Source organism: Phyllostomus hastatus, unplaced genomic scaffold (assembly GCF_019186645.2).
Source record: "Phyllostomus hastatus isolate PE091 unplaced genomic scaffold, TTU_PhHast_1.1 phas_contig_80, whole genome shotgun sequence".
NCBI classification, from domain to species: Eukaryota; Metazoa; Chordata; class Mammalia; order Chiroptera; family Phyllostomidae; genus Phyllostomus; species Phyllostomus hastatus.
The window spans coordinates 39,754,949-39,782,336 of NW_025333960.1; the positions used below are offsets into that span (position 1 = coordinate 39,754,949).

General features: G+C 57.1%; 1 protein-coding gene across 3 annotated transcripts in view; it reads left to right on the top strand.

Moving 5' to 3' along the window:
* The window catches only part of CTIF (cap binding complex dependent translation initiation factor), a 253,727-nt gene that overhangs the window by 220,561 nt on the left and 5,778 nt on the right, over positions 1-27,388 (top strand). For all 3 annotated transcript variants that reach the window (XM_045849928.1, XM_045849927.1, XM_045849930.1), the window contains exon 11: positions 27,303-27,356. In XM_045849928.1, the coding sequence (XP_045705884.1) occupies positions 27,303-27,356 (54 nt within the window). The remainder of the gene's footprint in view (positions 1-27,302; positions 27,357-27,388) is intronic.

Consider the following 27,388-nt stretch of genomic DNA (forward strand, 5'->3'; position numbering starts at 1 on the left):
TATCAGATACATGGTTAGTAATATTTTTCCCCATCCAGGTTGTGTTTTCTCTACTGATTGTTTCCTTTGCTGGGTGGGCAGAGGCTTTTTAGCTGGATGTAGTCCCACTTGTCTAGGTCTGCTTTCGTGCTTTTGGTGGTGTACCCAGAAAGGCACTGCCGAGGCCAGTGTCATACAGCTTTCCCCCTGTGTTTTCTCTGACGAGCCACCGTTTCAGGTCTTACGGGAAGTCTTTAGTCCGTGCTGAGCTGATGTTTGTGTGTGGTGGTACAAGGGTCCAGTTCGTCCTTTCGCATGTGGCTATCCAGCCTTCCGAGCCTCATTTGTTGAAGAGACTTTCCTCTCCCCATTATGTTTTGTTTTGTTTTCTGGCACCTTTGTCGAAGATCTGTTGGCCATACATACGTGGGTTTATTTCTGGACTCTCGGCTCTGTCCCATTGATCTGTATGCCTGTTTTAACAACCACAGCTTTATAGTATATTTGGAAATCAGGAAATGTGATGCCTCCTGATTTGTTGGGGGGGGGGGTTTATTGTTTCATGGTTGTTTAGCTATTTAGTGTCTTTTTGTGGTTTCATGTGAATTTTAGAATTGTTTATTTCTATTAAAAATGTCACTGGAATTTCGACAGGGATTGCACTGAGTCTGTAGGTCACCTTGGCTAGCACGAACATTTCAGCAGCATAAGCTCCTTCCATCCAGAATCAGGAACAAGACGAGAGCGCCCACTCTCCCCACTTCCACTCGGCACATCCCGGGGAGTCCCGGCCAGAGCAAGTAGGCAGGAAAAAGACATGAAATGCTTCCAAGTCAGAAAACAAGAAGTAAAACTGTCTTTGTTTACACATGACAGGATCTTATACATAGAAAACTCTAAAGTCTCCACCAAAAAAACTGGTAGGACTAATAAGTAAAGTTTCAGGATACAAAAATCAACGTTCAAAATCTGTTAGATTTCTACCCACTAATAATAAACTATCTGAACAGAAAATTAGGAAAATGATCCAATTTACAATAGCATCAACGAGAATACAATATTTAGGAATAAACTTAACTACAAAAGTGGAAGACTTGTACACTGAAAACTACAAACTCTTGATGAAAAATAGTAAAGACACAAACAATTGGATACAAGACATCCCTCATGGTGTTTTTTAATAGAACCCTGAGGACCCTTCGTCCCGATGAGGTCCTCAGCCAGACTGTGGCTGCAGGATTCCACACACAGGAGGACGGTAATTAGTGTTGGTCGCCCAGGCTGAGGGTTTCGTCATCTCCCGACTCTGCTGGAACCAACCTGCCAGGGTTCGGGCCAGCTCACCCAGCCCCATCCTCTCCCCTGACCCTGCAGTGCTCTGCGCCCCCTCCGCTCCTCTGTCACCTCTGACCCTGCGGTGATTCTGCAGATTCCTCCCCGTTATCACCAACTGCTCCTCTCTGGGCGCCTTACCTCAAGAGCTCTGTTGAAGATTCCTCTGGCAGGGGGTCCGAGAGTGGTTTTTAACCCCTTACACCTGCTTTTTTTCAGCAGCCTTTGCCCAGACCATGGACCTGTCTCTACACTCCCTCTCATTCTTGCTGTCCTGTTCCCATCCCCACAGTCCATCTCTACCCGTGATTGTCATCTTCCTGCTCTCTTCCGAGTGCGGGGCGTTGCCAGAGGTCAGGAGCAGAGAAAAGGAGGAAGGGAGGGTGTGCCTCGGTCATGAGTCTCATCCTTCTGCACCCCCTCTGACCCGCCAACCTCTCCCTCCAGCTGGCTCCCTTGCTCTCCTGCCCTCCAGGCCACAGAAACCCCATCCACCCCTCCCTGCCCTTTCCAGAGGGTGGGAGGGGGGGTCAGGTACCTCTGAGGGGTGTCTGCTTGGGGCACCCCCCAGGGATGCAACTGGCTGGGCTTGGAGAGGAGGCTGGCGGGCAGGCTGGGAGAACGCAGAGGGCAGCGAGTCAGGCTTCTCAGGAAATGAAATTGCTCTGTGCAACAATGAGAGCCACTTTTTTAACTTTTTGCATGAGCGTGCTGTTCAATTGCTCACATTGTTTCGGCTCCAGGGGAAATCTGACATCGGAAAAGGCTGAGATGAAGTGGGTGTGGGTGGGGATCCTCTGCCATTTCACAGGGTAGAGAGTCCAGCAGAACATTCTCCAGAGGCCCCTCTCCAGTGGGACCGCTCCTCCCTTCCCCAGAGAGGGACCTGGGGCTGCGTTCAATCGCTCGGTGGGGGCCACGGCGGGGTCCACTGTGGCCAAAATAGGCCAAGGTTGCCCAGGGCACCTATGGACCCTCACTGCGAAGGGAGCAGAGATTTGAAATTACCCTCCATGCAGCCCAGAACCCCAGCCCTGCACTGTCTGGAGAAGTTTTAACAAAATTACAAATTCTCAGACCTCTCCTTCAGCCAATTAAATCAAACTTTGTAGGGATGGGGTTTGCAGGGGGAGGATACAAGCTCTCCACGTGACTCCAATGTGCAGCCAATGTTGCGAAAATGTGACTAGCCACATCTTAGGTGTATTTAGTGAGCAGGCGCTGGTAAGCAAAGAGCTGTGGGAAGGGCACAGCTGGAAGAGCCAGAGAGACTAGGGTTTGAATCCCAGCTCTGCCCCTGACTAGTTGTGAGGCTTTGATCTAATTCTTTAGTCTTTCTGCACCTCAATTTTTCTCTGTGTTGCATGGCAATAATACTCACCCTGCAGGTTTATTTTAAGGCTTAAAGTAAGTGACATGGTCGCGTGAGGCAGGGGCGCCTGGCAGCCCCTCAGTGAGCTGACACGTGGCAGGTTCCTGTTGAAAGCAAGCCATGTCCCAGGCATTGCTCACAGGAAGTACCCGCCAGAGGCTGCCACCGACGGTGGGGTCCATTCTCCTCCCTGGGCGCCAAGCCCCCACCACACTCAAACACATGCCCCCATTTCCTGGAGACTCTCCCATGAGTCCCGTGCGGCCGCAGCCGCACTATTCCTGCAGTATTTCCACAGAAGGCTTCTTGCATTCCTCCCGGAAGAGCCTGGAGCATGCTCTTCCCCCTCCTTCTCCTGCTGCCTCACTCATGCCCACCGTCAAGGCCAAATCCACTCCCCACCACACCCCACCCTGCTCTGATTCACTCCTCCGCGACATCCTGTAGAGCTGGCGTCCACACGAGGCTGCCGACGCTTGCTCTCTGGACACATCCTTTGCCAGGTGGTTGTCCGGATGCCTTGTAACCGCTCCTTGGTTGCTTTTAAACCATTTCCATCTTTCTTTGGTGCCTGGGGGTCGGCTGGCTCTCATCTAACCTCATATAACCTCAACAACATTTTGCTCGGGACCCGGCGTCCACCCAGCGAGCAGTGATTTGGTTTGAGGCCATGTTACCTTCTCATTGAACTGCTAAGTTTCCTAGCTCTACTGGAAGGGAGCAGTGTAAGTGAGGGTCCTTCCCCAAAAGGCTTACAATCCACTTGGCCACCACATCCCCAGAAACAAGGCAGCCATGAACATTTAGGTTGGGTGGTGCACATGCAGTACAGAGGGAGGGGAATTTAGGGGTGCGGGCAGCCGCTTAGGGGCTGAGGGGAAGGGGAGCTCAAGCGGACCGGGAAGTAGGCTTCACCAGGAAGTAGGCTTCGGGCAGGTATTGGTGGGGAGGGAGGAAGGCCTTGGGGAAGAAAAGTGTGAGCGGAGGCTTGGGGACCAGGATGAGACGGGGCGTGGGGGGGGGGGTGTCTGTGTCCCCATGATAAAGAGAGAGGGTCTGACGGTTGTGGCCAGCCCTGGCTCCCAGCGGAGGCATTTTGGTGGACACAGATGATACTGAGAACCTCCGGAAGTTTCCAGGCCAGAGAGCAACACCGTGGAAAGCATAAAGGAGAGTTTCTGTATTCATTCAGCCAACACCAAGAAAAACGCTACTTTTAAAAAAAAATTGCATTTATTTTTAGAGAGAAGGGAAAGGAGGGAGGGAAACATCGATTATTTGCCTCTCATACACACCCCGATCAGGGACCGAAGCTGCAGCCCAGGCGTGTGCCCTGACCGGGAGTCGAACCAGTGGGGACCTTTTGCTTTACAGAATGACACCCAACTGAGCCATACCAGTCAAGGCAAAATGTTGCTTCTTTTTTTGGACTGAAAAGTCTCCTAGATACATCCGGGGCTCTCCCTCGCCGGGGCGTGGTGGGAAGTCGGTGCTCGGCCCAGGGTGAGAGCGGGCAACAGGGACGTGGGGGCCCGGACGGCACACGGGGCCGGGGCGTCTGCCTGGCCAAGGCGTCTTAGCAGAGAGCCACCCTCAACTGCTTGTCTTTAAAAATTCCTTCTTACTATAACAGTCAATCAAAAAAGACTACGTGGGAAGTTAAGGGCTGGAAAGAAGCTTGAAAATTTAGAACGTTTCTCCACAGTTTATTCCAGCCCTAATCTCAGGCACAGACCGGGCCTGGAATGCTCCCCCCGCCCCCACCCCCGCCCCCGCCCAGCAAAGCCTCCCCGGGGCAGGTACACAGCCCCTGGGCACGGGTTTGGCCGCAGAGTTCCTCCAGGTCCAGCAGCTGCTGCTATGCATACCGGAGCTTAAGCAAACCGTTCTGTAACCTCCGCAGAAATAATCCCCCCGCCCAGCTTTGTCCCCTCCTGGGTGTCCCCCTCTTCCATTTGGCAGCCAAGTCGCTCTGCGGCGTGATGCCCCTGACCTGCTCAGACACCCCCCAAACACACACACACACACAAACACACTGACGTGCTCTCCTCCAGGGCTGCGAGTTCCTTGACCTCCTCCAGGGAGAACCCGGGTCTCCCCCACCCCCCACCCTTTCACTGCTCCGCCGCCTCAGCCAGACTCTGCAAACCGAAATGTGAAATTCGAAGCCAGTGTTCCCCTTAGCAACCATGGTAACGCGGGATCCGATGGAGAGCCTGGAGTTATAAAAATACCAGCTTCCACCAGACACTGGTTTCCACAGGGAAACCAGTCTCTACGCCAGAACCGTTTTTAAACAGTTTTAAAACTCAAGAGGTTTCCAGACCCATCTCCATGGGGCTTCAGGAGCACGTCTCCAACTCCCTTGTGGAAGGGGGTGGGGGTGGCCAGCGCTAGGTATTTTCTCGAAGACTTAGAGATTCAGAGAGGATGTGGCTCTCTGAGAATTAGGTCGCCACAGAGAGGGTATATAGGTGGGAGCAGTTTTTCTTAAACATCAATACTCAGTATTTTTTTAAAAGTTAGATTGGATTGCCACCATCCCCCGCCATCCCCGAGGGCTCCCACCCCGGGAGTCTTCAGCGGCCCCACCCCTTCCAGTTACATAGATGGGGAATGACTTGATCTCTCTCCCCTTGTTGAAAATTATTTGCATTAATGTACCGTTTTCTAGCAGGAATTCTACATTAAGGCCTCCGGTGCGGAGGTGGGAGGTCTAACCTTTTCTGCTCAGGACCAAAAGGAAGCCCTTCTCCACACCCCTTTCCCCCAGCCCTTCCTGCCCCCACGGATGCATCTTCTACAGGGCCTGAGACAGGGGTAGGGTCCTCACTTTTCTCCACATCTCAGCACCGCCTGCAGGGGCACCCGGCCTTGTGGAGTGGGGGTGGAGGCTCTTCCCCGAGGCAGGGGTGTGGGCGGTGGGGGCGGCTTCCCCTCCCCAGAAGGCAGACTCACCTTCTCTCCGCAGCCCAGGGCAGACCGGCCCTCCCCACCTCCTCCACCTCCTCCGCCCTCTCCTCCTCCTTCCTCTTATCTCCTGAGGCCATGCCTTGTAATTTTGAAAAATATTCTAACTCAGTAATTAATGTCTGAACTTCAAGAGGCCCTGCTTTCTGCAGAGTCGCACTGAAGGCTGGGAGGGCGGAGCTGGAGGCCTCGGAGGGGTGGAACTGGTGCGGGCTTTCTCGGATTTGTTTCTGCGCTGGTGAAGGGGTGGTAGAGGGTAGACTTTCCTGCCGGAGTGGTGTGCGCAAGATACACGCACACGGATATACACATACACGTGCATCTGTCTAGGTCAGCGACTTTCACCCTTTGCCGCCTCCTGACACACATAAACTAATTACTGAAGTTCTATGTAACACCAACAAATATATTCTTTGCCCATCTGACAAAAAAAATAGATGTAATTTTGATTCATTCATACCAGACAGCTATTGTTGGGTTGGCTGTTGTCATTTTTTTGACAGTTCAAGGGAAAAGAGGTCAATACCCCTGACTAAATAGTCAGATACTACAGGTTCTAGAAATTCTTGAGGCACACTGGTTGAAAATCACTGGCCTAGATTTTTTAAATCCTTTAGGTTTTTAAAAACAATAAGACGCATACCCCCACCCCCACCCCTGGCTGTGTCCCAGTAGGGTGCTGTCAGAATCTGCTCAGCCAACCTGGGGGCACAGGAGGGGAGGCAGGCTGGGGCGCTTTCTGAATGTGTAGGTCCCTTTGGGGTACTGGCTGGGACCAGAGGAAGTGACATATATTGAGAAGGCAAGAAAGCAGACACGGTGGAGGTGAACATAGCCATCAGAAACTTCAGATAACGCAGAAGTCAAAAAAAAATCTGGTTTGCCTGTTTCCCTCACCTTCAGGCAGGATGTAAATGACTCCACTGAGTCCTGGACTAGACCCCTCAGCACTGCCCCGTCCACTAATTGTCTTGCCTCCTGGTGGTTGCCCACCCCACATCCCAGCCCTGCCCAGCCTCCATGCCCTGGCTCAGGTGCCCCCCACCCAGCCATCTGGGTGCCGCGTGCTGGGCCGGCTGCTGGGACGTGGGCATGAGCAGGCCATGGTCCCCACTCTCCCCGTCCACTGGGGAGACGAAGCAGAAAAACCAGAGTGCTGGGAGCTGGTGCGTCGCCCACACACAGCTCCAGGACCCACGCTGGTCTTTCCGCTGGGCCCTGCTGCAGCTCTCAGGACCCACCCTCTACATTCAGCAGCCGCTGGTGCCCGACCACCGCTCTCCGCGCCTTCAGATGTGAATAGTGTCTAGGCAGCGCCTGTCGGTCTGGACCAGACCCAGTTAGGAACCACCTTGTCTCTTCCACCCACCTCTAGACCTAGCTGGAACCCAGCTCCTTCTTCATGCTCCATTCTCACTGTGGCCAGCAATGAGCTGGCGGTAACAGGCGGGCCTGGGCCAGGCCCGATGGGAAGGAACTGCCAGGATCTACCTTTCTTGGAGCAGGAAGGGCAGCGTGCTGGGGTACGAGGCAGACTTCAGAGCCAGACAGACAAGCAGCTTACCCTCTCTGGCCCTCTTTCCCTGTTGAGATGAGGATAAAACATAATTTAGTAGACTGGCTAATCACAAATTGACTTCCTCCCTTCCCCGTAACAGGACACAAAACAAGGGCGTGAAAAACAACGAAAGACGTGGGGTAAAGGACCAGTCAGCAGCCTCTTTTTGTCGTTCCAAATGAAGTGCTTCTTAACGAGAAAAAATGTGCAGGGACCCAGTAAAATCAGTCTCAGGCCTTTGCCCTTGACGTTCCCTCTGGGAGCGCGCCCTCCTCCCAGGTCTCTGCTGGATGTCAGTGCCTGGGAGGACCTCCCTGCCCACGCCCGCCCCCAGTACCCGGCTTTACCTTAGAGTGTTGCTCTTTGTTAACCTGCTTGTCTTCTGTCTCCCCAGCTAGTGCGGAAACTTTCTAAAGTGGGGAAATGTGTCTCTTCTCCTGGCCCTGTCCCCAGTGCCTTGACCTGCACCTGACGTATAGTAGGTGCTCAATAAATACTTGTTGAATAAATTAATGGAATAGGATGTCTCGACTGAGCAGAGCAAAGATGACAGCCCCTCTGGAGTTAATTGGGGGAAGGTTTCTCCACGGAGATATATATCCAGAGTCCTTAAAGAGGCAAGGTGTGTGAGTAGGGTGGGGCTGGCTGGCAGCGGTCCCTGGAGATGAGCTCAGGAAGGAAGAGGGAAGAGAGACACTCCCCCAAATCAAATCGAAAGGAAGGATCCTGTGCTCACAGCACCAGTGAACCAGTGCGAGACTGCTGCCCGCCAGTGACGCTGCCCACGTTCTAGCCCCACATGTCCCTCTGGTTCAATGGTCTTTTCTCGGCGGTCTGCCAGGCTTCCATTGTCATCTCGTTAGTCTGTCCCAAGTCAGCATCCCGTGAGCTCGAGGTGGGCTTCTGGCAGTGTCGTGGATGGGGAGCCATGCGGAAGGGGTTACTAAGGGGCTGCTGCGCGAGTACCTGCTGTACACTCAGGCTGGGCCTGGAGACGCAGGGGGAGGAGCGGGGCCTGCCCCTCCTGCCCCTCCGTGAGGAGGAAGGAAGGCAGAGGATGCACAGGGCACCAGAGGGTGCTGTGAGGGGGTGGGGGCCAGGGGGGAGAAGGGGACAGCATGGCACAGGAGGCGGGAGAGGACACTCACAGCCACAGACGCTGAGGACAATGGAAACCTCTCAGCCCTTGACAACCTCAGCACAGCCCCAGCTGCAGGGCCCCTGTGTCATCGTGCATTTTCCAGTAGCTGCGTTTTATTAAAAGGGACAGGCAAAATCAGTTTTACTACCTTATATGTTACCCAGTATATCCAAAGAATTATTTCCACATGCAATCAATACTAAAACGATCGAGATATTTTTTGTATTCTTTTTTTTTTTTTTTGGTGCTCAGTCTTTGAAATCCACCTCTCCACTCAGACGAGGCCCATCTCAAGTGCTCAAGACCACATGCGGCCAGTGGCTACTGTTCTGGCCGGCCTGGGAACCAAGGAATAGCTTCTGGAATCCTCCGGCTTCTGGAACAGTTCTGGATCCAAAAAGTATCTGGATCCTCAAAGGCTCAGAAGAATTTTTTATAGCTGCTTCTTCTGAGCACCCAGAAAGAAGCAAAGGGAAACGACGTGAGCTGGAACACTAGCATTCACGGCCCACGTGCTGGTGTCGCTCGCGTGGCTGGAGCGCCCTGGTAGGGCCCGGCAAAAGGCAATTCTTCTGACCCCCCGAATGATGAAAGGTGGGGAGAGTAAAAGGAGGGGCCGGACAAGGTCAGAGAGAAGAAAAATGTGGAAGGTGGGGAGAGGCAGTGGGCGGCAGCAGTGACAGACTGCGTGAGAGAACTAAGCAGAATCCGCAGGCTGAGGGGGTGCCCCCGCCCCCACCTCGCCCAGGCAGCTGCCAGCTCCTCCTCACAATGGCTGAACAGAGATTGTGGCCGGTACGGGAAGGCACAATTAGCTCATTCTCTCACTGCCCGTGTGATTACACTGTGGCTGCCAGGGCTCCCATTTCTGTAATTAAGACCTCATCCCTTACTCAGAGGTATGGAAACATGAAAGTATTTGCTGAATCTGGTTTCTCAGGGTTAAAAGCCAGACTTAGGAAACGCAAACACTTGTGGAAATGCAAACACACATTCACTAACTAATTGTCCTTTAATTAAGGCCAAAGCCCTGCTTAAAACAATTAGCTCTGGGAATTGAACAGTAGGTGCAACTCCACTTTTTGCTAATTGTCTTTCCCTGATAGCTGGGCTGTGGCCGGTCCAGGGGGACCCAGGGGGACAGGAGGGAGGGAGGGATCGGCTGCTTCAGGTCTGGACCGGGCCGTGCTCTGCTTGGTTTGGAAACGTCAGAGGAGAGTCTGCGGTGCGGTGCGGTGCGGTGCGGTGCAGGGAAGAGCGCAGCGGATGTGGTTTGGGCACAGGGGGCGTCGGAGGCAGCCCCAGGCATGGACGCGGGCCGCTGGAAGCCTCCGCGGCTCCTGCCGGCCACACGGAGGTGGCTCGCCTGGCTGGAGCTGAGGGCGTGGGCCAAGGATTAGCTGACTGGAAAGCAATTAGACGAGGTGGGGCTGGCTGGGAAAATACCTGGAATCCCAGGGCCAGAGCTGAGACATGCTTGCTTGATGCCACGGGCAGGAGGAAGCTCTGGGAGCGGAGGGGCCCACCGGTGAGGCGGAGGCCACTGGTCCCCTGGGCCGCAAGCCTTTTTGGCCTCAGACCGATGGGGAGAAGTGGATTCTAGAGTGTGGGAGGAGTCAGGGGGTGCAGCCCTCTGGGCAAGTGGCCCCATTCCTGGGGGCCATGTCCCGTCCCCACCTCCGTCTGCCTGCCCCTGCCCCCGCCCCTCCTCAGACTCCCAGGACTTTCCTAAGGCCTGCCTATGCCGTCATGCGCCGGCAGGTAACCCCCTTTTCTGGGCAGGCAGCATGTGTAGGTGGGGCGTGGCCCTTCCAGAGACTTTCACATCTTCCCCACAGGACAGAAGGGGCTGGGGTTCGGGAAGGGGGGAGGGGTGACAGACCCCTGCACTGAACCCTCTCCCCTGAAAACACCCACCTGCCTTGAGGCCTGCAGAACGCCCCTGGAGACTGTGCCCCGGGGAGCCCCCTAGTTAAGAGCCCTGGCTCTGGACCTGGGCGTGGGGATTTTCACACAGCAACATGATCAGAGGGGCCATCGGACCATCCTCAGAGCAACTGTGTGAAGGAGTTCATGGCTGACCCGGCCAGGTTAGGACTCCCATGGATCCCCACAGCCCCCGACAGCTCACTTTCCCCCCCAGAAAGGATCATCACCCTCCTCGCCCCTCCCTTCCCCTCCTCATCCCCCTCCTCTGCCTTCTTCCCTCCACTCTTCGTCAGAGGCCAGCACACTTCTTTAAAGGACCAGATAGTAAATATTTTTGCTTCGCAGGCCAAGAGGCAACATCAAGTTTCACCACATCCCCGTGAGTCGCAGGGCTCCGAGCAGCAGTGCGAGGCGGCAAGAGCCATTTCCGTAGAAACCACTCGGCCCCGCCTCCGTAATGGGAAAGCATAGACAATATGGGAATGAGCGAGAGTGGCTGTGTCCCAACAACACCTTATTTATGGACACTGAAATTTGAATTCTATACCACTTTTATGTGTCACAGAAAATTATTCTCCTTTTGACTTTTCCCCCTGCTATTTAAAAATGTAAAACCTGTCTATTCCTGGCTCGTGGGCCGGTGCACAGCAGGCCGTGGACCAGATTTGCCCAGTGGGCCGTCATTTCCTGACCCCGGTCTCTGGGTCTTAGCCGGCAAACACGGCCCCGGCGATGTGAACACACATCATGTTTGAGAATCCCTGTCACGGGAGGGCCTGCAATTTCCCAAGTGGTACTGATGCTGTTAGTAGGGGGACCACACACGGAGTAGCACTGGTCGAGTCTGACCCGCACCCCCATTTTGCAGATGACAAAACCGTGGCCCGGAGGTGACATAGCTGTCCTGTGAACCCAAGGAGAGGCTTCTCTGTCCTGGAATACAGAGCAGGGTGGTTTTCCATCTCCAGCTGCTTTCAGAGACCTGCCCTGCCAGCTCACACGACCTGAGGCCCCAGCCAAGACACAGGAAATGTGCTTGTGTCCCCTGGAGGCCAGAGCGGCAGGGCTCCAGTGAGTCACTTCCCAGGCATGGAGACATGTGCACTGAGACGTCTCCGTGCTGTCAGTTCCCTCCTGAACCCCCTGCTGTGCTCGAGAGAAACTCCCGCCCTGGCCTCGGGACTGCTATGGCAGGCCAGGAGGGGGGCTCAGAGCCCACCGTGAGAGGGGGAGAAAGGAAGAAGGAGAGCTTGGATGGCGGGCTTCCATCGTTTTGAATATCACTGCTGGTACTAGGGGGGACCTGAGGCAAGTCACTTGAGCTCTTCGAGCCTCAGTTTTTCCATCAGTAAAATGGGGACACTGCCCTGATCTCTGCCGAGTTGCCATCAGGATGGGTGATCACGCATGTCACATGTCCTGCGCACAGTACAGGACTGTCGTGGTATCTATCTCGGCCATCCTGGTGTCTGCCTCAGCCCACCCATGGCCTGGGCAGCCACAGAAGAGGGCTCCATGGTCACCCTAGTGATGCATGAGACCCTGGCTGCCTTGATGTCCTTATGAAGGCAGTCACTGTCCTGTGCTCCTGTGACCTCTCCATCGGTGACTTAGGTTGGTGTGTGTCAGGCCTGGAGTGCGTTTGAGCCTGGAGCCCTTGGGTGGCCTTCGGGTCTGGAAACCCAATGAAATTGTACACCAGTGTCTATGAACTTGTGTAGATGTGCTATTTTCTGGGAGAGGTGCCCGAGTTTCCGTCAAATCCTCAAAGGAGGGTTCTGTGTTCCAAAAAAATGGAAGGACACACCCATATCTATAAACTCAACGCATAAGGAAGCACCGAACGTTTGGGGCAGATTCCTGGGTTTGGGAATCAGCTCCCCAATCCTGGTATGTCGGGCCCGTTGTGCATCATCTAAGTCGGACCTAAGCTTCCATTCCTTCGCTCGTGAAAACTGTGGCCAGCATCCCTCCCCCCGCCAATCCAGAGTCAGCTGACGTCCCGCGAAGGAGACCCGGCGTGGGGCACACCAGGAGAGGTGGGCTCGCAGAGCTGCCACTGGGTGGGCAAAGGGCCTCGCAGGGACCACCCTGCAGGGTCAGTGCGTTCGTTTCCACTTTAAACACATGGAAGGCTTAAAATGGGGGGCAGGAAGCTGTGGTGATGGGCAGGATTGTGGGGGCCTTCAGGAGAGTCGGTGAAAAGGAGAGGACAGGAGAGGACCGTGGGGGCGGCCCACATTCTAGCTCCAGGCCCCGGGCGCTGGCAGCATGAGCATCTTGCCGCGGCGAAGTCGCCTGGCTGGGTGCTGAGGTGTGTGCACGCCGTTGCCAGTGCGATACTCCAACAAAAAAGTTTCCTCAAAACATCTTCAACTGAGAAAAGTAGGAATATACCATGAAATCACCCCGCTGGGAATTTTTCTATATAATTTTGCAGTGAAGTTAGCACACAGCTTGAAGAAACAGTAATTTATATATAAACACAAATAACAGAGTAAGATTTTAAAATAATCCAAAGGCCAGATTTAAGGATCTTTCTTTGCAACGCAAACTGCTATCGAAGCCTGCTTACATAACATTGGCTTTCTTTAATTATCTCCCGGGGCCCGCAGGCTGTCGCTGGCCTCTGCACATCCACCGTGGGCCTGCCTCGGGCGGGCGTATTTCGGGCAGCCTGTCCGCCGGGCCGGTGGCTCTTTCTGCCCCCGAGTGCGGAGCGTGTCGCGGGTCCCCTCCCTCCTTCGCCAGGCTTCCCCCTCCCCTGGGGTGTCTTCACGTCAGCCCGCCACACCCATCCGAGGGGCAGAGCCTCCCTCGACCCCACAGTCCACTCCCGCCTCCCGGAAGGAAACATCCCATTTCTCTCTTCCCTATGGAGCCAGTACTTTCTTTTTTTAAGTGGTTTCCTTATTTTGATGAAAGGTATTGGGGTAACGTTGGTTAATACCGTTATGTAAGCTTCAGGTGTGCAGCGTTGTAACACGACATCTGCATGTTCCACTGTGTGCTCACCACGCAGACTCTCGTCTCCTTCCATCACCGCGCATCTGGCCCCTTCTTCCTCTTCGCCCTCACCCCACCCCCTCCCGTGGCAACCACCACACTGCTGTCTGCGTCTGTGAGTTTTTGTTTGTGCATCTGTTATCTTCTGTTTTGTATCCCGCATGAGTGACATTGTGTGGTTTCGGTCCTTTTCCACATGATGTATTTCACTTAGCATGATATTCTCAAGATCCGTCCATGCTGGCACACATGGCAGTATTCCATCCTTGTACGGCTGAGTGGTGCTCCATTAGCTGGGTAGATTGCGTGTGTGTGTGTGTCCGTGTGTGTGTCCGTGTGTGTCAGGATGCAGGACCTGCTGTGCGGCAGGCCTGCACGTCCCTAAGGAGACCGCACCCCAGGGGACAGTGTGGCCCCTGTAAGTGTCTGTGTCCCGGCCAGCACACGCCTTCCTCCCAGTCCAGTCCCCAGAGGTCTTCCGAGAGGGCCGGGGGTCACCAGGGCCTGAGTGAGGAAAAACTAGCCCTAGGCAGGCCCTCGGCTCAACTTAGAACTTAGTAGAACCAAACTGTGGCCCTGGGACTGTGGGCAGAGAGACTCTGGCCACAGAGGTTAGAGGAGGTCAGGGAAGGCTTCTCGGAGGAAGGCGGTTTTGGAGTCAGTCTTGAATGATCCAGTGAACGGAGCCAAGGCGGGAGAAGGCAGGCCTGGCAGGGACAATGAGGAGCAAAAGCTGCAGGTCGGTGAGGACAAGACACATTCACAGGCCTGGGAACAGATGGCTTTGGCAAGGCTGGAGGTCTGTGAAGGGGAGGGAGAGGGACGTGGGCCCCAGGGGGAAGTGGGCCAGCAAGCGCCCGAGTGCCAGGCTGAGCCTTCCCTCCTCTCGCACCCTGGTGGTCCAGACGCATGGGCACTGCAGAATCCTGACTCGCACGCTCCCTCATTCCAAAAGAGCATCTCAATCTAGAAGAAGAGTCGCCACATTATGAAAATACATGTTCTTCTAAGGGTAAGGCTCGAGAGCCAAACAAACTTCCAGGTGCCAATTAAAAATACTCTTATCTCTGCCTTTGACTTGGCAGAGAGAAACTGCCAAATCCTCCTGCCCATCCCCAAGCAGCCCCAGGCCCTTGGCTCAGCCCAGGCCTGCCTGCCCCTCCACTGGGTGGCTGCCGCTCTGAGTACCGATGCTAATTACACTGTCAGCACAGCCTGGCTATTCCCTGCGTGACAGTCCCAAGCCCAGCCGCCCCGCCCAGTCAGTCCTTGGTTACCGCTTTTCACCCAAACGCACCGCAGAACCAGCTGAGCCCCCTCCCCCGAGGGACGGACCAGCGTCTGTGGTGTGGCCCCAAACACCACGCTCCACCCCGGAAGCCCGGCACCCCTGGTAACCAGGTGATGCGGGCATTTAATCTTCTTAAATACGGCATGCCAAGATTATCCCGCTGAAGAGGACACGGTTTAGCCAAAAGGTTCTTCGGAATTCCTTGCTCAGTGGCACGGGAAAGAGCCAAGTGTGCCCCTCTCCAGCTCCCCACGTGGTGGCTGTGCACCCCCCCCAAACACTACAAAGTCTGAGAGTGGAAGGAGGGACACCTGGTTAACTTGGCATACCGTAAAGAACCTTCTAAGAAGTTTCTTCCCGGGCTCCAGGAAGGGTGGGTTGGCACAGCCCTGCAGATAACCATGTGCCCTGGGCAGTGAGTGGGCAGGGGGCCCGGGCTCTCTCCTCAGGCCAGCCCTTCCTCTGAAGCTGGCGGTTCAGCCTCTGTGGCTCTGGCCTCCGCAGTTCCCTCTGAGCCTGCGGAGAAACCCACCGTCTGTCCACAGTGACCTCCCCGCCACCCTTCTTTTTAAAGAAACTTCTGTGTCTGGCTTCATGCAAGGGGGTGACCTGTCTGCTCTGGGGGTGTCCCATCTCCCCTGAGCTGCCCGTCGTACTCTGATGAGCTTAACCACAGGAGGAGGCAGGAAGGCAGTGGCCCAGGCGGGAGGGGGCGGGGGAGGCCTTGTCCAGCGACCAGGGTGGCTGGACAGCGGCTCAGCCCCCAGGGGAAGCTTACCCAGAGGAGGAAAGGACTGTTTCGCAAGCGAGGCTGGGCGCTCTGAGCTGGCCCGGCGGCCCCTGGCATGCGGCTGGGCCTGTTAGGAAATCAAGGAGCCGCTCTGTCTGCTTTCCAGCAGGCGCCACTTCTCTCTTTCCACTGCTTTGCTCAATCCCCGGCGCTGGCTCCAGGGCCGGGCTGGCGGGCGGGCGGGCGGGCGGGCATCCTCTGCCACAGGCCTGGTGCCTGCGAAGCGCCTGCTCTTGCCTCAGCCAGTGTTGTCACCAGAGTCCCGCGCCAGGCTGCAGAATCATGCTGACAAGACCAGCCGGCTGCGGGTGGGCATCTCAGGTGGGCAGACGGGTGAGCCTCAGGGGAGGATTCCAGACCGTTTCCCCGGGTTCAGCGTCACTGTCCTTATCTCCTTTCCTGCCAGGGGGGACTCCTCACCAGTCACACACAAATGAAAACCCCACCCCAGACATACTTGAAGAGGGAGGGCCTGCCTTTGGCTCCTCGGAATCTTCCTGGTTATCTGTCAGTCAGGGTAGCAGCAAGATAATATTATAAATCTGGTCCCAAAGAGGGCAGGTTGAGGAAAGCGTCCAGAAACTGGAGCCGCCTTGGTGTCTGCTGTGGAAGCTCTTGGACCTGTCAATCAACTGAGATTTTTCTTGGAGGAAAAACAACCAGAGGGTGGGCCAAAGGCCAATCACTAGGGTCAAGGGCGATTGGGATACAGAGGGAGGCCCTTCTGGGGCCGAGCAGAAGGAGGGGTGGAACGTGAGTAAGAACAGTGAGCGCGGCGCAGCCCCTCACTCGAGCGTCTTGCAGGCCTGAGTAGTGTCGCTGTTTCATAGAACGTGGGAACTGGGATAATCGCTGGGAAATGGTAACATGGAAAGCCACGGCCCTGAGATGTCAGCCGGGGGCCCAGTGCCCAAGGCTCGTTGCTGTGAGAACTGAAAGCAGAACCAGAACCTCATCTCTCCTAGCTCTGTCCCACCTAGGAAGAGCAGTCCGACCCAGACCTGCAAACCTGCCCTGGGGCTGTGCTTCCCGGAGGCAGGGGACTGGCCTAGCAGACCCCTCAAGGTCTCGTTCGAGCCCAGGGGTGGCTGATTCTACAGGCGAGTTGCTATGGGAACTATAACTGAATTTCCTGGCTCTGGGGCTGTGAAAATCACAACCTGAACCTTCCGTTGATGTGGGTTTCTAGATTAATTTCCTGTTTGATTGTTTACTTTAGAGAGAGGAAAATGCCTTTGCAGGCAGCTAGTTCCCTCCACCAAGACGCTTATCACACCCTCCCCCCACAGCCAGCAAGGTCAAGTCCAGGACTCAGATGGGTGGAGGTGCGGAGGCCAGGGGATGGAGCCCAGGACCAGGAGCGGGGGAGGCACAGCTGAGAGCAGGTGGCAGCCTGGGGCCCCCTCCCCTGCTCTGCCCTCTCTTTGTGCCAGCTGAGGGTCCCAGCCCGGTGACCTGGGAGTTCAGAAACTGCCTGTTGGGGGCCATCTGCCCAGCACCTGAGCACCAGGTCTGGCCCCCAGCCAACCCAGACCCCTCTCCAGTCTCAGGGAGCTGTTTTGTGCCGAGTCAGATGCAAAATGTAGTCTTGCATCAGAGGGGTGTCCAGAGGGTACGTGAGGAGGGTGATGGTCCCAGGTGCCACCAGACACCCAGTGCCTCTAGGCTGGCCACTGCTGGCTGGGCTCCTCAGGGAAAGCTGAGAAAACAACTGCTCCCCCAGGACCCTGCTGCTCCGGCGAGAGCAAAGGACGGTGTGCCTGGTGCCACAGCCCCATCCCGTTCCCGGCTGCAGTCCCCAGGAGCAGTTGGCACTGGCAGGCTCGGGCCAGGCCCCGCGGCAGGTGCCACAGCCTTACTAGGAGCAGAGCTGCTCTGCCCCCGCCCCCCCAGAGCCCTTCTCCCACCCCACCTGCTAAACCTGGCGGAGACAGGCAGGGACACCAACTCGCTTTCTAAATGGAGGCCCTGAGGCACGAGGAGGGGAGGGGGCTGGGCTAGAAGTCTGCCTACCCAGTCCGGTGGTGGCCTGGGGAGGGGGGCTCCCAACCCCTTCCCTGTCCCTGCCCTTGCCTGGGTGACTGTGTAACACCCCACTTCTGAGAGCAAAAGGAACGCTCCTGCTAATTACCTTGGGGTGATGGGTGAAAACCGGAACCACCCCAGCCGAACCAGGGTGTGTGGGCAGCCCACCTTTTTCTGTCCTCCCCCCCTTGCCCCCCTTGGCCCTGTCTCCGCGGGCCTCACTCCTGAGGCGGTGGTCAGGTCATCTGACTGTGGAGGCAGATGAGACCTGGGTTCAACTCCCGGTTTCCCCTTCCTGGGGCACTCTCAGGGAGGTCACTTTTCCCTCCGCACCTCATTTCTGCAGCTGTAACGTGCAGATACCACAACGGCATGTAACTCAGACCAACTGGCGGAAGGGTGGGACGGGTCTTACAACACACACACGGCTCAGTGCGCACACCCAGGAGCCGGGCTCCGATGAGGACCCAGAGGTGGGGGTCAGCCCTCTGGAGACCCCTCCTGAAAGGCGGAGCCTCGGGGTTTTCTGGTGGCTCTTTAGGAGAGATCCGTGTGCATGGGGCGGTGAACAGAGGCGAGCCACGGGGAGGCAGGCAGGCAGGCTCCTGGAGGGAAGGGCACTGAAGGAGAAGCTGGGAGGTGTTGACAGTGGTCACGGACAGTGTCCCCGGGGTTTCAAACTCCGACCCAGGGTCCTGGGAACTCACGGAATTCGCCTCCTGTCCAGGCTACTGGCCAGGGCTTGGCCCCGAAGAGGAGCCATGGAGCCCTGGCCCTGGCCCCTGGCTCCGGTGTCCGCAGGATTTGGTGTCTTCCCTGAGCCCCAGATTACGTTTCCACCTCCCCCCGCCCTAGGGGCCAGCTGTGGGCTGAAGCATTCCCCCATGTGACATTTACTGTGGCCACTTTGTACAGGAAGGTTTGCAAGCTCGGCAGGAAAGAGGCTAATTATTGCCTCGGGGGCGCCTGGCCCGCAGCGAGGGTGCCTGCCCGCCTGCCCGCCTTAGTTAGGAGGGCCGGCAGCCAGGCCGCAGGGTGCAGGCTTGGACTGAAGTCCCGGGCAGAACCGTGAATTTCCTTGACGTCTGACCACGGCCACTGCACCACGGCTTCTTATTAGGCTAGTGGAAAAGTGACACTTGGGACAAATGCCCCTCTCCTGGGATGTCTGAAACACAGGCAGGCACAGAGTGACGATAGTCATGAACGAGAAACAATGCTGATTCTGCCGTTGGACTGCCTGGCTGGGCAGCGCGAGCGTGCGTAGTGGGGCTCACAGCCCTCCTGCCCACCCCAGAGAAACGGGGATCCTTCTCTTACTTATGCACCTGACTCTCTGCTCTCCTCGCCTCTGACACCCCCTCCCTCCCGCATTCTTCCCACTCATCTCGGCCTCTAACACTGAACACACTCAGGTCTCTCCCACTTGAACACCCATTCCCCTTGACCTTCTGCCAGGCTCTTTCTCCTAGCGGCTTATCCTTCTTCTCTTCCACAGGCAAGTTCAAGGAAGGGAGGGAGGGAGGGAGGGAGAGAGGAAGGGAAGAAAGGAGGAAGGGAAGGAAAAGAAAGGGAGGGAGGGAGGGAGAAACAGAGAAGAACAGAAACCCCCAAAGAAAAAGAAAGAAATGGTGAACTCTTCCAGTCTCCACTTCCTGACACCCCCGCACCCGCCCTCCCCAACCCCACCTTACCCAGGCCCCCACCTGCCCCTCCCCCGGCACGGAAGTCATCATGGCAAAGGTCACCCATGCTCTCCTAACCAACAAATCCAGAGAGCCCTGGTCATTGTTCATCTTACTTGACCTCGCTAAGATTTTGACCCCATTGACTTTGTCCTTGTTAGAACTTTCTTGGCTCTACGACATCACTTCTTCCTGTTCCTCTTAGCTCTCTGACCATTCTCTTCCACGTCTAGGGGTTCCTCCTCCTCTCCCACCCTTTAGATGTTGCTCTTTCGAGGTTAGGAGCCCTCATCCTCCTCCCATGCATTCCATGTCTTCTCCTAGGACATCTCACTCACATCCTTGGCCTTGACCAACACCTGGGCACTGGTGGCCACAAGTAGCCGGCCCCCCACTAGTCATCTTCCCTGATATCCCCAAGGACCACGGACTCAATGTTTCCACCTGGACTATTCACACTCCCCCAGACCAACACCTGCTGCCTTCCCGGCGTCATCGGCGTCATTTACCCAGTCGGCCCAGCCCTAGACCTGGGGGTTCTCCGCCCTCAGGACTGTGCTTGTCCCCACCCTCACGTGTGCCCCCTGTGCACATCTCCTCCCACCGCCCCTGCCTCAGTCCACAGTTCCTCACAGCGGCCTCCTGGCGGGTCTCCCTGTCTCCGGTCCCGCCAGCACCACACCAGCTCCCGTCTGTTCTCCGCACTGTGCGAAAAGGGGTATTTCGAGAATGCAGTCTTTCAGTGGCTCTCTAATGCCTGAGGATAAAATCCAAACTCAGCGTCTCAAGGCTTTTAGGATGGGGCCCTTGCTTTCTCTACCACCGAGTTCCGTCTGTCCACCCACCACCTTGAAGGACTCGTTATTCACCAGTGCACCCTGCTCGTGCGCGTGTTTAGCTCTGGGGCCTGTGCCACCTGCTGCTTCTGACGCCGTGTGCCTGGCGTGTTCTCCACCACACCATTCCGCCCTGTGTGTTCCAGCCCCACCTGCCCAGCCCAGTCTCTTCATTTCCTCCCACTAGAGCATACACTGCAGGCCTTGTATTCGTGTTATCCCTGTACGCACACAGTATTTAGTACATAGTTGGTGTTGCATAAATGTTGAAAGGAGGATGGATGGATAGACGGATGGACAGACAGATGGATGGATGGACAGACGGGTGGACAGAGTAGGTGAGCGGGTAGATGGATGAAAGGATAGGCAGGTGGGTGGACGGTGGAATACATGATGTGTGTGGGCGGACAGAAGGAAGGGCAGGTAACTGCGTACACTGGCGGATAAAGGGTTGCGTGGGTCGGTGAGAAGGTGGATGAATAACTTGGGGGTGAGGAAGGGGTGCATGGGTGGGTGGGCGCCCAGATGGGTGAGGGGATAGAGGGAGGGTGGCCCATGCCGACACAGTCGGTAAAATCAGCTCAGTTCCGTGAAGACCGAGGTTGGTTACTGTCTCTAGTCAACAAAATTAAGAAGCATGCGCTCCAACCAGCAAAAGAAGAATGAGCTCATGTGGGAGAAATTAAAATGCTTCTCCAAGGAAGAGAATGCTTGACCCAGGACTGACGTGCACCTTCTAGATCTTCTCGGATGTGCTGTCTGTCTGGCTTGTCCAAGCCGCTCGACTACCGAGCCTCAGCTTCTCTCTGTTCTCAAGCAGAGGCAGGCGCGCCCGTGGCCTCTCCCTGTCCCTGCAGGAGCCTCACAAGGGTACACGGCGTGGCGCGCACCGAGCGTGTCAAGATCTTGAGGGAAAATGCATGTTTATAAAGATACACATTTAATAATAATACACCTTGTATTTGAATCCAGCTTTGTACTCGTCAAAGCTTTCACATATATATATATATATATCAGCTGACTCACAAAACAGGTCTAGGCAGGCGTCGTCCCCGTTCTCAAGTGAGGAAGCTGGGGTACGGAGCAATTAAGTGGCCTGCTGCACATTTTTGGTGACAGCCTTTTTCAGATAGATTATCTACTTCCCTGCCCCACCCCCCAAAAAAAAGAGACCCAGGCGTAACCGACCCCCCTCTTGATGACTCAAAGTTGATATCATGGACATCGGTTCCTCTGACATAGCTGCAGCTGCCGACCCAGGCCCAGCAGAGGTGCCGGGCGGAGGGGCCCAGACTCACCCCTGAGCGCGCTCCTGAGGTGTAGGTGGCCGTGGGCAGCTTCCCACCGCGGCCACCACACCAGACCACACACCATGCATGGGGGGGGGGGGGTATCTCTTTTGCCTCTGCTGCGTTCTTCCTCCTCTCCCCTTTTTCTCCGCTCTCAGCACTTCTGCCCATTGCTGTGGCTTCCCGGGCCACTGCAGACCTCTGCCGTCCACCCTCAGCTCCTCCTTCCCTCTCTTCCTCCACACTCAGCTCCTTCTGCCGCAGCCCTGGCCCTTCCACAGACCCACCCAGCTCCCTTGTCGCTGCTCCCAGCCCACCCTCGGCTCCCCCCAAAGTAGAGGGGCTCCTGCAGGCAGGGTCTGAGCTGAGCTTTTACTTTGGCTGCATTGGGCTGTTTGGATTTGTCCTGGAAGGTGGAAACCTTGACACCGGTGAGCTGGGGCGCTCAGGGCCGGCTAACCAGCCCGCCCCCGCTGGCACCCAGGCCTCCCTAGTGAGACGAGGAGCCGTCATCTCCAGCGCCCACTTGTCTCCCGCACACGAAGGCAGCCCTGTGGGTCCTTCCGTCAGCGCCCTGTCTCCCTCTCCGTGGGGTGGCATCCCAAGCAGCCAGCCCGACTCCATCCTGAGCATGCCCTGGGCAGCACGCCCGTGCCCGGTGCACCTTCTGCCGAGGGTGCCGGGATGCTCCCACCAGGCTGCCTTTCTCCCGAGCTGCTGTGGGGCCTCCCACGGCCTGACTCCAAGCACCTTGGCCTCTCCCCGAGGGAGGATGTGATGGGTGTGCCCACAACAAGTCTCCGGCAGAGACAATAGGACAGGAATGCATTAGCTTCCGAACAAACACTGTGTGGGCTCGCACAATTGCCTTGGATTCTCGTCCAAGAAACACATCTCACTGTTCGAGGGCGAGGGTGGGTGGCTGGCCTGCCCCGGCCCGCCCACACCCCTTTCTGTGCCAGAGACTTTGACGAGTGGGCTGCCCCCCTCCCCCACCCCAGGGCCTTCAGCCCCCAGGCCGGGCAGCCCTGCCTGGGTCATCCGACAGCTCTTCTTCCAAAGAGGGAGAGGACAGGGACAGCTCTGCCACCCAAAGAGTGCCTGCGCCTGCCACCCCTTTCTGGAACATTTTGTATTGTGGTGAAATATACGTAACATAAAATGGACACGTTAGCCATGTTTAAAGTGCACCGTTCGGTCGCCCGAGGCCCATTCGCATTGTCGAGCAGCCGTCTCGGCCGTCCGTCTGCGGAACTCCCTCGTCTCCCCCTCTGCACCCCTGCGCCCCTCCACCAGCAACTCCTCACGACCCCGCCCCGGCCCCGGCAGCCGCCACTCCAGTTTCTGTCTCCGTGACTGTGACTTCCCCAGCCACCTCACGCAAGGGAAATCCCACGGTATTTGTTCTTTTCCGTCGGGCTTATTTCACTTAGCAAAACGTCCTCAAGGCTCATCCACGCAGTAGCATGTGTCAGAATTTCCTTCCTTTTCCAGGCTGAGTAACGTTTCACTGTACGTGGAGACCGGGTTTGCTGGTTCCACTCATCCGCTGACGGACACCTGGGCTGCCTCCGCGTCTCACCTTTTGTGAATTTTGTGAATAATGCTGCTGGGAACGTGGGGGTGTGCATTTCTGTCTGAGCGGCCACGACTTTTGAGACTGTCTCAGCTAGGTAAAACATGGTCTCCAGAAGATCCCAAATAGGTACGACATAAACAAGAGAGCGCACTGGCCCCCTCAACGTGCTGTCAGGGGTTTGTCTGTATAAACACTAGGTGGCCCTTGGGGAAAAGCAGAGCCCTGAAGACACGGAACACAGAACAGGTAAGGTTGGGCCGACATGGAAAAGAGTGGAGGGACCTTGCACTTGCGACACTGCCCGCAAAGCACACGTCAAGGAAGGATTCCCGGGAAGCCGCGGATGGCCCAGAGGCAGGAGCCTCTGAGAGGACACTGACCAGTGCCCTCCTGGGCAGGAGACCCCGCAGAGCCGACCCAAAGGCTCCCCTCGGTGAGGCAGGCCAGCCTGCAGTTGTGCCACAGAGAGCAGCAGGGTGCCACGTCCTGCCTGTGACAGGTGGGGGCAGTTCCCTCGGGTTGGGCGGGGGAGACACTCTGCAGCCCCTTCAGCCCTGAGGCTCTGAGGGTCTGCTCTCCAAAGGCGGCCCCGTGGGTCCTTCCGTCAGCGCCCTGTCTCCCTCTCCGTGAGGTGGCATCCCAAGCAGCTAGCCTGACCCCACCCTGGGCATGCTGTGGGCAGCACGCCCGTGCCCTGTGCACCTTCTGCCGAGGGTGCCGGGATGCTCCCACCGGGTCGCTTGGCAGTGAGAGGCCAGGTCAGTGTTGAGGGGAGACCAGGACGTGGTCTGCAGCACGATTCCCTCGGTGAGCTCTGCCTGCCGGCACCTGTGATGAAGGACAAGGACAAGGCCAAGCATCCAGCCCTCCCGATTTCTGTGAGAAAACCTAGCAAACGTTCACACAATGTGGTTTTGTGGCCTTACACAGACACTCCCAAAGCACCGAATGGAAGATACGGTCGGAAGAGAGGCCCTGGGACTGAGAGCCCCGCCCCAACCTGCATCTGCCCCCCCCCCGCCCCCGCCCTGGAAGCCGGGAGCCCAGGGCCCTGCCCGGGGGGCAGGCAGACAGTGGCATGGGCTGGGTCCCCAGGAGCGGGGGCCCCGGGAAGCTTGGGCATGCTGGGGCGGGAGGGATGTCAACAGAAAGTACACCAGCCACAGATGTTTGTGAAGAAGAGAGAATAGGAAGGTTCTGAACCTTCGCCTGGGAGCCCGTGCAGGGGGGCAGGTCTCGGATGGCACAGAAATGAGGGGAAGGAGGAGACCCGTGATCCTCAGGACAAAGGGCTCCACTGACGAGAAGTAAACACCAGTGTAGACAGGGAGGCGCAGCCGGGTGCTGCGAAGTATTCCGCTGTGCGACACGTCGTGATTGTGTAATGCAGTTCCAGGTATTTTCCGTCTTTAACAATAGTCCAGGGAAAGCTCTGTATCTGCGTCCTGGCACGCTGAGTGCGTACGTGTACGGGGTAAATTCCTAGAAGTGGTGTCGCTGGGTCGGGGGTTCGTACACTTGCAATGCTATAATTACCACCAAATTGCCATCTAGAGGGTTAAGCCAACTTTTATTTCCACAAGCACTGTACATTGGCACACTCATCAGTTACACCTCTGCACCGTGTCTGCTCCGGGGAGAGGGGTGGGTGGGGTGGGGGTTCCTCACCCCCTCACTCGCCTTTTCAGGTGCGTGCACCAGGGCCGCCTGTGGCGGAGCTGCCCCTCGGGGTTAGTCCTCCTGCTCGCAGACTCCCAGCTGGGCAGTCTTCTCCTGCCTCCCAGAGCGTGTTGTGAACAAGTGTTTCCAAGTGCCTCCTGTGCGCCAGACGCCGCTCCAGTGCTGGGCAGAGCAGCGGGAAAACCCGAGCCCTGCCCTCTCGGAATTGACCTTCTAGTGGGGAGTGGGGCACGGGGGGCAGACAGACCGACGAGGAGATGACATGTCAGGGGTGAGGCTTGCGAGAGAGAGAGAGAGAGAGAAGTGAAGCAGGAGGTGGACGGGCTGGTCAGTTACACAACGGCTCGTCAGGGAAGCCCTGGCTGGGGGGTGATACTCGGGAGCACCCTGAAAAACGTGACAGAGGAAGGTCTGGAGGTGTGTGGGGGCTGAGAGTCACCAGGTGACGAGAGCACGGAGGCCCGAGAGTCAGAGCTGTGTCCGTGGGAGGAGCACACACAGCCCCTGGCTGCCCCGCCTTCACCCTGGGGCCATGCCGTTCCCTCCCCTGGGCTGCCCCTCGCTCGCTCTCCACCTGCTCGGCGAAGGGGCAGTTCCAGGCCTCCCTCTGCTCGTCCGTTCCAAAGCGAACAATGTGCTGCCTGTCTGCCACCAGCCCAGGTCGCAGCCCGGTGCTGACCCAGATGCAGGGGGAAGGCGGTCCGGTCCCCGACAGCACCCCCAACTGCACCCCGGCAGTGCAGCCAGCACCGGCCTGTCCCCTGGACTGCTGCGACCTCCGTGGCCCACACGCTCACATGTAGCGCAGCCTGCCCTCGGTCCCCAGCCCTCCTGGAGCGAATGCTTGTGGCCCCTGCTGGGAGGGCCCCCCCCCCCCACCCCGGCTGGGTGGACGGACGCAACACGATGGAAGGGGAGAGGCCAGGAGAGTCTGCGAATTCCGATGTCGGGCCTGTGGTGGGAACAGTCTCCCTGGGGCGTGTGTGACGTCACCTCTGCTTGAACACGTCATGTTCGGGTCAGAAACCTTGACTCCAGTTCTCAGTCAGTGAACAAGGGTGCTGACCCTAAAAATGCCCTCCTCTGTGCTCTCCTCACCCTCCGCCACCCTTCCCTTAAAACCAAAAACAGCACATAAGTCGTATCAGCCGACGTGTCGTGAACGCCCACAGTTGCCCGGAGCTGTGCCGGGTGGTTCCGGAGCAGCACCAGTGCCGAGCGTGGCCCTGGCCCTGGCCCTGGCCCTGGCCTTGGGGAGCGGGCAGTTCAAACTGCAGCGTGTCTGTTTCCCTCGAGTGGAATGCCCAGTGGGTGGGGAAGACGGAGAGTACTGGAGGAGTGAGAAGCAGGAGAGGGCACCGTGTGTGGGGACGATCCAGAGGTCTCCAAGGAAAGCTGTGAAGCGACCTGGGCCTTGCAGGGTGGGGGAGAGTGGAGGGCAGGAACGGAGGTCCCGGTGGGTGGAAGCGTCTCCTGCAGCCGGTGGTCCGGCTGTGCGGTCATTGGGTGGATGTGACGGTCACTGCGGCAGGGGTGGGGGTGGAGACGGAACGAGATGTGTTTAGAGATTGGGAGAAGCAGCATCAGCCAGCAAAGGGGACGGTGCAAGAAGTGGTCGGCGGGGTCAGGGGTGAACAGGATGGTAGGGCTTCTCAACCTGTGCCCACAGGTCCTCAGCAGGTGGGGGGCGGGGAGGGAGGTGCTCAGTAAGAAATAAATTTTAAAAACAAAGCATAAGATAACACAGGTTGGCGAGGATGTGGAAAAACCACAACCCTCAGACATTGCTGGGGGGAATGTAGAATGGTGCAGCCACTGAAGGAAACAGAGCGTCTGGTACTCAGAGAGCGAACCGTGGGTGCCACGTGGCCCAGCAGCCCCACGCCTGGGCGTGTGCCCAGGAGGACTGCAGATGCGTTGAGGTGGACGCTCACAGCAGCGTTGCTCGTCACAGCCGAAGAGTGGCCACAACTCACACGTCCACCAGCTGGTGAACGGGCACGCAGAATGTGGTGTAGAAACACAGCGGGATGTTATTCAACTGGGAAAAGGAATGAAGGACTGGTTCCTGCTACACACAGATCAACTTTAAAAATGTTACGTTAGCCTGGCTGGTGCAGCTCAGTGGATTGAGCGCCGGCCTGTGAACCAAAAGGTCGCCGGTTTGATTCCCAGTCAGGACACGTGCCTGGGTTGTGGGCCAGGTCCCCAGTGGGGGGCGTGGGTTATGATGTCATATGAAGTTGATGTTATATGAATTACATCTCAATTTAATGAGCAAAAGAGAGACTGAGAGGAGGAGACGCGGCAGGTAGAGGGAAGCCAGGATGGGGCCGTGGTTGGATCCTGTGCTGGGCAGCCTGCCCGTGGCCTTGGTCGGGAGGCAGTTCCAGCCTCCCGGTAAGTCAGTGCAGCGTGGTCGTGTAGAAGGGCACTTTGATTTCCGGAAGCCCTCCTGTAGCCGGGGCCCAGGTATGCCCAAGACCACAGCTGTGCCTCCCCCCGTCCCCCATCAGGAAGCCTGTAGGCTCATTTCATTTCTCTGAGGGTCCCTGCATACTTGCCACTGCCTTCAAACCCATCTGCAGCCTTGCTGCGCCACAGCCTCAGACCACAGCCTTCTGACCTGGCCTGGGCGCCCAGGCCGTCCGTCCACGGCGGTCCTCCAGTGGCTCATATCCCGTCAGAGAGGTCACAGCTTCCTGGTGCAGTGCCTCTGATGCCCTCTGCCCCTCGGAGACACTCTTTCCAGGCTGCCCCCCGGGGCTGGGGTGGGGGCTCAGCTGCCAGGGGCGGGAGCCAGCGCCCTGAGCGGGGGGTCTCTGCCCTCTCCCCCACAGCTCTTGCAGTCTCAGGACGTGAAGGAAGACGCTGTCCTGTGCTGCTCCATGGAGGTAAGCAGTGGCGCAGACGTGTCCAACCTCAG